The following is a 12,606-nucleotide window of genomic DNA, read 5'->3' as shown; positions in this document are numbered from 1 at the left end:
CCCCCCTCTTCCCTTCCCCCCCCCTCTTCCTTCCCCCCCCTCTCTTCCCTTCCCCCCCTCTCTTCCCTTCCTCCCCCTTCCCCCCCCCCCTTTCCCTTCCCCCCCCTTTTCCCTTCCCCCCCCCTTTCCCTCCCCCCCCTTTCCCTTCCCCCCCCTCTTCCCTTCCCCCCCTCTTCCCTTCCCCCCCCCTCTTCCCTCCCCCCCCTCTTCCCTCCCCCCCCCCCCCCCCTTCCCTTCCCCCCCCCTTCCCTTCCCCCCCCCCTTCCCTCCCCCCCCTTCCCTTCCCCCCCCCCCTTCCCTTCCCCCCCCTATTCCCTTCCCCCCCCCCCCTCTTCCCTCCCCCCCCCTTCCCTCCCCCCCCCTCTTCCCTTCCACCCCCCCTTCTTCCCTTCCACCTCCCCTTCTTCCCTCCCTCCCCCTTCTTCCCTCCCTCCCCCTTCTTCCCTCCCTCCCCCCCCTTCTTCCCTCCCCCCTTCTTCCCTTCCCCCCCCTTCTTCCCTTCTCCCCCCCCTTCTTCCCTTCTCCCCCCCCTTCCCATCTCCCCCCCCTTCCCATCTCCCCCCCCCTTCCCATCTCCCCCCCCTTCCCATCTCCCCCCCCTTCCCATCTCCCCCCCCTTCCCTCTCCCCCCCCCTTCCCTCTCCCCCCCCCTTCCCTCTCCCCCCCCCTTCCCTCTCCCCCCCTCTTCCCTTCCCCCCCCTTCTTCCCTCCCCCCCCCCTTCTTCCCTCCCCCCCCCTTCTTCCCTCCCCCCCCTTCTTCCCTCCCCCCCCTTCTTCCCTCCCCCCCCCTTCTTCCCTCCCCCCCTTCTTCCCTCCCCCCCCCTCTTCCCTTCCCTTCCCCCCCCCTTCCCTTCCCTTTCCCCCCCCCTTCTTCCCTTCCCTTCCCCCCCCTTCTTCCCTTCCCTTCCCCCCCCCTTCTTCCCTTCCCTCCCCCCCCTTCTTCCCTTCCCTCCCCCCCCTTCTTCCCTTCCCTTCCCTTCCCCCCCCTTCCCTTCCCTTCCCTTCCCCCCCCCTCTTCCCTTCCCTTCCCCCCCCCTTCTTCCCTTCTCCCCCCCCCTTCTTCCCTTCTCCCCCCCCCCTTCTTCCCTCCCCCTTCTTCCCTTCTCCCCCCCCCCTTCTTCCCTTCTTCTCTCCCCCCTCTTCCCTTCTTCTCCCCCCCCTTCCCTTCTCCTCTCCCCCCCCTTCCCTTCTCCTCCCCCCCCTCTTCCCTTCTCCTCCCCCCCCTCTTCCCTTCTCCTCCCCCCCCTTCTTCCCTTCCCGTCTCTCCCCCCCCCCTTCTTCCCGTCTCCCCCCCCCTTCTTCCCGTCTCCCCCCCCTTCCCTTCCCCCCCCTCTTCCCTTCTCCCCCCCCCCTTCTTCCCTTCTCCCCCCCCCTTCTTCCCTTCTCCCCCCCCTTCTTCCCTTCTCCCCCCCCCCTTCTTCCCTTCTCCCCCCCCCTTCTTCCCTTCTCCCCCCCCCCTTCTTCCCTTCTCTCCCCCCCCTTCTTCCCTTCTCCCCCCCCCTTCTTCCCTTCTCCCCCCCCCCCTTCTTCCCTTCTCCCCCCCCCTCTTCCCTTCTCCTCCCCCCCCCCTTCTTCCCGTCTCCCCCCCCCGCCCTTCTTCCCGTCTCCCCCCCCCGCCCTTCTTCCCGTCTCCCCCCCCCGCCCTTCTTCCCGTCTCCCCCCCCGCCCTTCTTCCCGTCTCCCCCCCCCCCTTCTTCCCGTCTCCCCCCCCCCCCCTTCTTCCCTTCTCCCCCCCCCCCCTTCTTCCCTTCTCCCCCCCCCCCCCTTCCCTAATACACTCATACTGTCTGGCATGCCCCATAATCACTCTTGTCCTCTGTCATTATGACTCTGACCTACCTCCTCTCTGAAGCAGAGTTGAAATCATGTGAGATGAGCCTGATCTTTGGGTGTCGACACTCACAAATGGATCATCTTTATAAAGAGGAAATGATGGAAGCAAAGAACAAAGGAGTTTTCAAAGAAATTTATACTGCATACTCACGAGATCCGAACAGGAAAAAGGTGAACCATGAGGGAGATCAAGAGATTGTGCTCTATAAAATATCGATTCTGTCTGTGATAGAGTGTGTGTCTATGATAGAATGAGTGTTTTTGAAATTTCTCTTTTGTGTGGTAGAAAGAGCGTAATATGGAGTGTGTGATGGAGATTGTTTCTGTCACAGCCACTGAGTGTCTGCGATAGAGAGAGAAAGTAGCTGTGATAGAGAAACTGGAGAATAATCATACACACATCCCTGAACTTCATACACCAGCATCCAGCATTTGCCCACTCCTCATTATCATCCTGGTACCCCTCCAATACACTGGCAAGACTCCCATGCATTGCTGCATTCACCAGCGTCTGGTATTGGATCAGGTTACATCTCAGGGCTGCTCAGTTGTTCTCTTTATACTTGCTCACTCCAGGCCTACCTGCTTGTCACAGTATCACTCACTTGTTTCACCATGCTTTGCTAATTAAGACCACCACACAACCTGCCTTACTGCTCAGCAGTTCAGTCAAGGAGCTGTATGTCCTGTTGTAAGGTGGTATGTGTCATCAGTCTCACATCTGCATGTGCCAGCAGCTTATCAACAAACACACCGCACGTGCAGCAAGAGGGCACCATATCTTGAAGTCTTAGGGGAGTCATCCTCACTGAGACCCATGGAGACACCATTCAGTCAGCACATTCTGGCACAGTCAAGGGCAGCCTACCTACACCAGGTCAGAGTCAGACATCTGGTCAGGGTCTTCTTGGCGAGGTGGTCTGTGCCATCAGAGTCCAGGGAGTGGGACAATTGGATCTGGTAATCATTGACTTAGATCATGGGCAGTCTGGCATGGAGAAAGTAAGGCTAACAATCGGGGAGATCCATTAATCAGGAGTCTCGGTACTTCTTCCATGTGTCTGTCTATCCATGTTGCTCAAATGGGTGGACCATAGTCAGTCTGTAAGACCTACCCACAGGAACTAAAGGGAAAAAGATTTTGGGAAGGTCAGAGGCTTCCTACTGTGTAAGGGAGAATCGAGCACCTATTCATTGGAATCCAGGATCACAGACTGAGGGAAGAGTGGACAACAGTTTTGAAGTAGGGTAACATGTCTGTGCCGGGTGAATGTGTGGTTGGAAAATGTTCATGTTGGAGGATGTGTGTGTATTGGAAGATGTTTATGTGCAGGGAGGATGTGCATGTTGGATGATTATGTATGTGTTGTGGGGCGCATGTACCTGTCGATTGGAGTATAATGTATTTTCTCAAACTATGCTAGTGATTTTCCAGTTTTGATTTTTTCATTGTTTTAAGTAGTTTAACATCTTAATGATTTGCCACCCTCTAGGAATATGTACAGGATATCATTCGCAATCAGCTGCCCACTGAGCTCTTCCAACTGTTGAGTTCTTCAAAGGGACATCTGTACGTTTGTGGTGATGTTACAATGGCTCAAGACGTTTCAAAAACTGTCCAAGAATTGATAGCCACACTGGGGGCAATGAGTCTCAATGACGCAGCAAGCTATCTTACAAAGCTGAAGGTAAGAGAGCCTTACAATGGTCCAATGACCATCTGGCAACATTAGGATGCTCCAGACAATGATGAGGTGCAATCTTGGGCTTGGCTTTGGACTGTAAACAGATGAATAGTTTCAGATTGGCACTTTACAAATGGCATTTGAGATTCAGAGGAAATTTTGCTTCGCCAAGTGTTGAATGTGAACCAGAACCAGATTTGAACCTTTGAGTTAATGCCTTAGAAAGTTAGGCTTACAAGTCTCTTTCAGAAAGCAGATTAATCAGAAAATTGTAGAAACATATTGCACTGAAAGATGTCATTGCAACCCTGGTGTCAGAACTGGCCCTTTTTAAAGAGCTGTGTTAAATCTCACATCCCAGGGTAGATCAATGAGAGCAAATGGATATTATCCACCTGGACTTCAAGAAGGCCTTTGACAAGGTGCCACACAGGAGGCTGTTGAGTAAGCGCCCATGGTGTTAGAGGCAAGGTGCTAGCATGGATAGAAGATTGCTTTCTGCCAGACAGCCAGAGAGTGGGGATAAAGGGGTCTTTCTCAGGATGGCAGCCGGTGACAAGTGGTCTCTTTCAGGAAGCAGATTAATCAGAGAATTAGGGTCAGTGTTGGGACCACAGCTTTTCACTTTATACATTAATAATCTAGATGAAAACTGCGGGCATTCTGGCTAAGTTTACAGATGATGCGAGAATAGATAGAGGGACAGGTCGTATTAAGGAGGTTGGGAGGCTGCAGAATGATTTGGACAGGTTAGGAGAGTGCACAAAGAAGTAGCAGGTGGAGTACAATGTGGGAAAGTATGAGGTCATGCACTTTGGTAAGAAGAATAAAAGCGTGGACTAATTCTTTTTTTAAATGGGGAAGAATTTCCAAAAACTGAAGTGCAAAGAGACTTGGAAGTTCTAGTCCAGGATTCTCTCAAGGTAAACTTGCAAGGTGAGCTAGTAGTCAGGAAGGCAAATGCAATGTTGTAATATATTTTGAGAGGATTTGAATATAAAAGCAGGGATGTACTACTGACGATTTATAAAGCCCTGGTCAGGCCACACTTGGAGTATTGTGGGCCCCATATATCAGGAAAGGTGTCCTCGCTCTGGGGCGGGTTGAGAGGAGGTTCACGAGAATGGTCCTAGGAATAGAAAGCTTAACATGAGGAACATTTGATGACTCTGTGACAATACTCATTGGAGTTTAGAAGGGTGAGGAGGTACCTAATCGAGACTTAGATAATACTGAATGGCCTGGAGATGGTAGATGTTGGGAAGATGCTTACATTGGTAGGAGAGACTAGGACCCCAGGGCACAGCTTTAGAGCAAAGGGAAGACCTATTACAATGGAGATGAGGATAAACTTCTTCAGCCAGAGAGTGGTGAATCACTGCCACAGTAGGCTGCAGAGGGCCAGATCATTGAGTACATTTTAGACTGAACTAGATAGGTTCTTGATTATCAAAGGGATCAAGGGTTACAGTGAAAAATTGGGAGAATGTGGTTGAGGAACTTATCAGCCAAGATTGAGTCTGCTCCACCATTCAATGGGCCAGGTGAAAGACAACTACAAATTCCCTTCCAGGCCAACATCTTTCTGGAAGCACACTCAGCTTCTTGTAAACCATCTCATTCAGTACTAGTTCCTCAGCTTTCACCTTTTATTCCACTTGTTTCAGCTTTTTCACAAGCCTCCCCTTGGAGTTTTGTTGAATGCATTCGTATCCATATCTGCTGACCTCCCTTCAACAATTTTGGCCATTAATTCAATAGAATCCCTTGCACACAATTAGACCTGACATTTAATCCAATTACTCCTTAAATTCCCTCCAATTCTCTCCTGTTCCTTACCTTAAAACTGTGCCCCAGTATTGATCCTGCTGACAAAGGTGAAATCGTTCTCCCCATCTACTGTGTCAATGCCCCTCAAAACTTTAAACACTTCAAACATATCCCCACTCAGCCTTCTCTACTGTAAGGAAAATGCCTCCAGCCTTTCTAGCGTCTCTTAATAATTGATTTGTCCCAGCCCAGGCAACATTCTTGTGAATCACGTATGCATCCTTTCTTGTGCAATTCACATCCTTCCTAGTGCAATTCACATCCTTCATATGGTGTGGCAACCAGACTGCGCACAGTACTCCAGTTGTGGTCTAATGAATTTTTTTTTACTGCACCATCATAATTTGCCTGCTCTTGTATACTCTGCCTTTTTTAATAAAGGCAAGTATCCCAAATAGCTGCTTAGCCACTTAAGTGTTAGCTTATCTACCTAAAAGTATCTATTGACACCAAGATCCCTCTCATTCATCGTGTAATTCCTCATCTTGCTTGTCCGCTCAAAATCAACTCTCTCTTTTCAGGATTAAACTTTATTTGTCACTGTTCACAGTTTGTGTGATCAGCTTTCTTTATTGTCCTTTGGTCTCAGGCTTTCCTCTGGCCATTTACTACACCACCAAAATTCATGTCCAGGCCTGGGCACTGTAAGGCAGCTGTGCTAACCACTGACCCACTGTATAGCTACTCTTAGAACATTAGCTGTCCTGCAGCCCTTTGGCATCTCTCCTGTGCCCAGAGAGGATTGAAAGTTAATGTCAAGCCCCTGTGATCTCTGCCCCTGCGTACCTCAACAGTCTGCAATTATATCTCATTTCATCCTGGGGATTTATCCAATGTTAAACCTTTTTAATACCTCCTCACTCGCTCTCTCTCCCAACTGTAATTTGTTCAACGATATCACAGACCCCCTTCCTGATTTCTCCACCTACGTTGGCCTTCTCAATAATGGATATAGGCTTTTAAAAACACCTTCCAATTTTACACTTTGATGCTTAGATTCTGAATGGGCCCCATTCTCTCCCTGGTTATCAGCTTGACCCTCGTTTAATTTGAAAATGTCTTTAGATTTTTCTTTATTTTACCCAGCTGTGATTTTTCAAGTCCCCTCTTTGCTCTCGTGATTTTATTTTCCTGCACTTTCTATACGCTTCAAGGGCATCTGCTCTTTTTGAGTTCTTGCCATCTACCATAAGTTTGATTTGCCTTATCCAATCACATGCATCCATTGATATATCCAGGGTTCTTGTGATTGGTTGGCCTTAACCTTCATCCTTATGGAAATATGATGACCCTGCCCTCTGAATTATTACCTTTTTGAATGATTCACATATTGGAGAATTTTCCACCAGTAGCTTCTCACAATCCACTTTGAGCACATCCTGATTTTATCATATTAAAATCAGGGTTTCCCGTAAATTAAAACCTTTATTTGTGGTCCTTTTGGTGACCATTTTAAAAATCTTACTGAACTATGGTCACTATCATTGAAATGCACCCCCACTGACCCATCTACCATTCGCCCACCATTTGTTCCCTAAAATTTGGTCCATCAGCCCCCTGTATCTTGTTGGATGTTTATGTGCTGGCTTACAAAGCTACCCTAGACACATTGTAAAAATTCCAGCCCTTCAAAGCCTTTCACAAATTGTGGTTTGCATGGTTGTATAGGGGATGGGGATCACCTGAGGATTTGCAGCAAGACATATTTTGAACAACTGCAAACTGCACTTTACCTAGAGACTGGCTCACATTCCCCACGTCGGGGGAGCAGAGACAATATTCAGTTGACTCCTGGTTTTGCTTCTTACCTCCTCCTCCAGTGAATGAGAAATATTCTATAAGATTGATGGATTACAAAAGCAGAATTCAGCAATATTTAACTAGAGCCTTTTCCAAAGAGGCAATGAGTGGATACAGTCACGGGGGAGAGTGTACACAGATCTGGAGCAAGGATTTGGCAGGTGAGCGAGTAGTGGTGGTGGGAGCAGCAGTGCAGGAGTATTAAATGGAAGGGTATTGCCAGTGATGGGGAGAGTTTACATGTGGTTGTGGAAGTAGTTAAATGGTTGAGTAGAGGCAGTGAAAGGGGAGGGCATACATGGGGCTGCAGGAGTGTGATCATAAAATTTTGAAATTTCTGCTAATTTTATTGTGTGATCTTAAGTTTCCTGTTTCATATGGCATTTTGTTCTTTTTGCTAATTTGTTCAAAGAATGTTTCATTTGTATTCCTCTCTCTTTCATTCTCCTTTCATAACGTGTTCATGATCTGTTTTGTTTTTGGTCTGTAGGATGAGAATCGTTACCACGAGGATATATTTGGTCTAACGCTGAGAATGCGAGAAGTCGCCACAAAAATCAGATCGACATCTTTGAATTATTGGCAGGAAACCAAGTAAATGCTTGGTTCTGATGAATGGGAGTAACTCTGCAGAATTTAAGGTTACCCACAGAGTGTTTGATGATGCAAATGAGGAATGTCATTTCCTGACTGAAATACAGAATGTCTGACATTATAAATAGTCTTTCTCCTGGACGTCATCTGAAAATTATATATCACCATACTTCAAAGTGAACTCAATATATTTTGGGTCTTTTATAAATTAAATTTATCACCATTATCATTTCCCAAATCCAGTTCCTTCTGCAATTGATATAAACTGCATCAGAGCAGTTTTGATGAGCAATTCTTCCTTTCAGCCTCCCCTCACTGCTGCCTCCTCCCCAACTTACATCTTTTACACAAAAAAACTTAAGTCTAGTCCATATACCAAGAACTAATGCATGCAGCTTTTCCTTGTCTTTTCTGTATGAATCAAATCTCCTTCACTCCACAGAGCAAGCCCAGATTTTCCAATAATGCCATGTCACTATAATCCGTTATTCTGGGAACATTCTGCTAAACCTCTGTTGCACTCTTCCCATATCAAGATCCCTCGTATCCTTCCTAAAGTGTCAAGACCAGAACCAGGCTCAATGTTCTAGTTGTTGTTAAGCTAAATCTTTGTATATGTTCAGTATCGCGTCCCTGATTTTGTGTCAATATCTCAATTAATGAAGCTCAGGATCACTGGCAAATTTTGAGATCTTGCACTATATTCCCAGATCCAGATTATTCATGCTTGTGGAAAAAGTAATCAGCACAGCATTTACCCAGCAGAACTAGACTGCCTTCCACCCTCCTGTGAGGAAAACAGCCTCTCACCACAACTCACAGCTTCCTGTCATTCAGCATATCTTTAATCCAAATTCATACATTTCTGAAGAAGGGTCCAGGCCCAAAACGTTAGCTTTCCTGCTCCTATGATGCTACTTGGCCTGCTGTGTTCATCCAGCTCTACACCTTGTTATCTCATACTCTCACCTATTTAACTGGCTAGTTACATAATTCTGCATTGATCACTTTTGAAAATTCATGCAGACAGCATTCACCATATTCCCTTCATCAACTTCCCTGGAACGTCATTAAAAAGCTCTGTTCATTTGTTAACAATGACTAATTGGCTCAGTGGTTAGCATTGCCGCCTCATAGCACCAGGGACCTGGGTTTGTTTCCACCCCAGGTGACTGTCTGTGTGGAGTTTGCATATGCTCCCCATGTCTGTGGGTTTCCTCCCACAATCCAAAGATGTGTGGGTTAGGTGGATTAGCCATGCTAAACTGCCCGTAGTGTTCGGGGATGTGTAGGTTAGGTGGGTTATAGGGGGATCAGTCTGGGTGCGATGATCTGAAGGTTAGTGTGGCCTTTTGGGCCAAAGGGCCTGTTTCCACACTATAGGGATTCTATAAAAAAAATCTTTTTACAGATCCAAGCTGCCTCTCCTTAATAAACTAAGTAACTCAAACCTCTCCAAGTGCCTGTGATTTTATCCCTGAGCATTGTATCTAAAACCTTATTCACAACAGATCTTAAATGGTTCATCCTGCAGTCACCCACAACTGTCCTTCGATGTTTTTTCTTGGGTTGGGGCCACTCCCCTATCCCCTGTATCTACAGGAGATATCAACAAGCTCTTCCACTCCTTCCAATTCGATTCCTTCAGGAACGTGGAATGTAATCCCTGAGCATTGCCAGCGTTTCCTTTTCTTCCTGTCTATTAATTGCCAACTCATCTTCTACCTCTATCATTGCCAATTCTGAAGATATTTTGTCCTTGCCTCAAGGTCAGATTCTGATCATTTCATCATTATCATCTCCTAAATTTCATCTCCTAAATTATCAGCATTTCTTCTCTTGCACTTCTCCAGTCAGTTCTGATATAGTGGCATTTACCATTAAACCATACCTATTTCAATTTAGTTAACTTTGAGGAATTTAGTTACCTCAGCTCAATCTAGATCCTAGGTTTTAGATCTTAAGCCAGACCACAGATGAAGCTCCCATTTCTACACCTTTCCTAATCACTCCCCCATCTCACAAATCTCAATACTCATATAACTCCAAATAATGGAAATGCTACCAGTTATCAATAACTAGAACTTTGACTACCAGTGGTTAAAGCTGTTGTGAGAGAATCATAGAAAACATAAGAGGTCCTTCAGGCCATCACATCTGTACCTCCAAAAATATACTATTACCTATACTTAGTCCTACTTTGTCGTGTTACTTTATCACAAGATGTAATTTCAAACAATACATACACACCATCTTTCTGAAAATGTTCATGGAATTCTGCTGGACTAACCTGCTTTCAATGGAATAAATGTCTCTGAAGTGTGTGTGTCTTAGTCTTTTCTTTGGATTTATCTGGGCTTAAATTAGCCACCTTTAAGATACCATTGAGTAGTTTAGATGTCACTACATTTAAGAAACTTGGTACTTCAAAAACTGCAGGTTAATATTACTACAAGCCAATGAGAAATCACTGAGAGTAAAATATTTGCAGCCATCATGATTGTATTGTTAACCCTGTTCTTACACACAACCTTTGTTGCATGAAAACTATCAAAACTGAATGCTGAATATTTCCTCGGTATTGTATCATATCATAGAATCCCTACAGTATGGAAACAGGCCCTTTGGCCCAGCAAGTCCACACTAACCCTCACCGCATCCCACCCAAGGACCATCCCCCTAATATGGGCGTCCCTGAGCACTATGGGCAATTCAGCATGGCCAATCCATCTAGCCTGCACATCGTTGGACTGTGGGAGGAAACCCATGCAGACACTTGGACAATGTACAAATTCCACACAGACAGTCGCATGAGGCTGGAGTCAAACCCAGGCCCCAGGCCCTATGTGGCAGCAGTGCAAGAAACTTGGATGCTCTCACTGGAATGACGGAGGTTAAGGTGCAACTAGTAGAGGTCTACAAGATTATGAAGGGCATGGACAGAGTGACAATCGGAAGCTTTTCCCCAAGGTGGAAGTGTCAGTTACTAGAGGGCATAAGTTTTAGGTGCGAGGGGCAAGGTTTAAAGGTGATGTATGAGGCAAGTTTTTTTACACAGAGGTGTTGGATACCTGGAACTCGCTGCCCGGGGAGGTAGTGGAAGCTAATACAATAATGACTTTTAAAGGGCGTCTTGACATATACATGAATAGGATGGGAATAGAGGGACACGGTTGTTGGAAGGGTAGGGGTTTTTAGTTGTGATGAGCAGCTTGTCACTGGCTTGGAGGGCTGAAGGGCCTGTTCGTGTGCTGTAATTTTCTTTGTCCTTTGTCCTTTGTTCTTTGTACTCTAAGTACAGTTACTCACCGTCTCATATCACATCACTCACCTTCAGGAAGTTATCTTCTCCCAAACTCCCTTCAATTTGCTGCACTCTGCTATCACTGTGTCTGAATGATGAGAATTCCTGAATTCTCTTCCACCAAACTCATGAAACTGCTGACAGTCAGCCTGTTACCAAATCTTCAACAGACCTATGATTAGAGGTGGGCCATTTCTGAGGATAGCACTCTTCCCACATTCATTAAAACCTCTGATAGCAAAAGAGGAAGTGGAAGTTCTGACTGAGTAACAGGGGCAATTCCTGCTTCTGCCCATCGTCATTCCCACTTCAGGATAGGAAAATCCAATACTGTAGTTTCATTTATCAAACCCAAGATAATGATCTACTTTATTCATCACTGTCTCAACCTGCCCTGTCACTTTCAACAATTGAAACCAAATCCTTTAGTTTATATCACCTCCACACCAAACTAAATCATTTCTGTATTAAATGCCAACCACTACATTTAGTCATTTTACGGGTCCATCCATCTCATCTCAAAGTCTAACACTCTCCTCCTTGCAGGTCACTATACTTCCAAGTTTTATCTCTTCTGCAAATTTTGTGATTGTACCCAGTCTACCAAAGTCTAGGTCACTAATATGGATCAGATTAACCAGCGTTCTAAATACTGATCCCTAAGACCTCCACTACAAACTTCAGCTTGATGGAGAGAAGCTTGGCTCTGAGACTTTTAAATCCTAAAATAAAAGTAACTAAAAGAGTGGAAAGGCAGAACTGGCTAAGATAAACTGGAAACTAGATTAAAAGTGGAGTCACAGAGGTATATCTTTAAGGAGTTATTACATAACTCATAAGAAAGATTAAAATGTAGTGAGAAAGAAAGGCTCTTTGGGAAGGATGCAAAATCATAGCTAAATAATCAGTTACAGTTAGTATTGTATTGAAAGAAATACAGTACATTTTGTCAAGTTGTTAGAAGACTGGACAGATTTTAAGGACTAACAAAGAATGATGAAAAAAAGGAATAAATTAAAATGTAAGAGAAAACTCACCAGTAATATAAAAAAAGGTTATTGTATAACCTTCTATAGGTACTTTAAAATGGGAAATGGAATGAAAGCTACAATGAAAGCTGAGAGTCTAAGACTGGGGAATCAATAATGGAAAATAAAGAAACGGCAGAGGGATTCTTACACGGTTTTTGTGCTTGTCTTTGTGATAGAAGATTTAGAAAATTTCCCAAAGCTAGTTAAAAATTGAGATGATAAGGAGGGATGAACTTAAATCAATCATCATCACCAAGAAAACGGCGCTAGAAAAATAATTGGAACTCAAGGCTGATAAGCCCCCAAGCCCAGATCTTTCTGCAGCTTAGTCTCATAATAGATGTAACATAACAGATAGCAGATGCATTGGGTATAATTTTCCAGAGCATTGGACACAAAATTTAATAAATGTAACACTTTTATTTAAGAAAGAAAGGAAACGGAAAGCAGCAAATTAATTGTCAATTATCCTATCATCTGTCATAAGAAAATAGCTAGAATCCATTTTCAAGGAGGTTATAACAAAATA

The 12,606-nt window shown here is 45.5% G+C and overlaps 1 protein-coding gene across 1 annotated transcript; it reads left to right on the top strand.

The window, feature by feature from the left end:
• Positions 1-1,855: 1,855 nt before the first annotated feature.
• LOC125459007 (nitric oxide synthase 1-like) lies at positions 1,856-10,066 on the top strand. Its single transcript, XM_048544880.2, has 3 exons — positions 1,856-2,004; positions 3,327-3,521; positions 7,639-10,066. The coding sequence occupies exons 1-3, from the start codon at positions 1,873-1,875 to the stop codon at positions 7,744-7,746; spliced, it is 435 nt and encodes a 144-aa protein (XP_048400837.2). The 5' UTR covers positions 1,856-1,872; the 3' UTR covers positions 7,747-10,066.
• The last annotated feature ends 2,540 nt before the right edge of the window (positions 10,067-12,606 follow it).

The sequence above is a fragment of the Stegostoma tigrinum genome, chromosome 15, assembly GCF_030684315.1.
Source record: "Stegostoma tigrinum isolate sSteTig4 chromosome 15, sSteTig4.hap1, whole genome shotgun sequence".
NCBI classification, from domain to species: Eukaryota; Metazoa; Chordata; class Chondrichthyes; order Orectolobiformes; family Stegostomatidae; genus Stegostoma; species Stegostoma tigrinum.
Note: the sequence above shows the minus strand (reverse complement) of the source record. Positions and strands in the feature narration are given on the sequence as shown.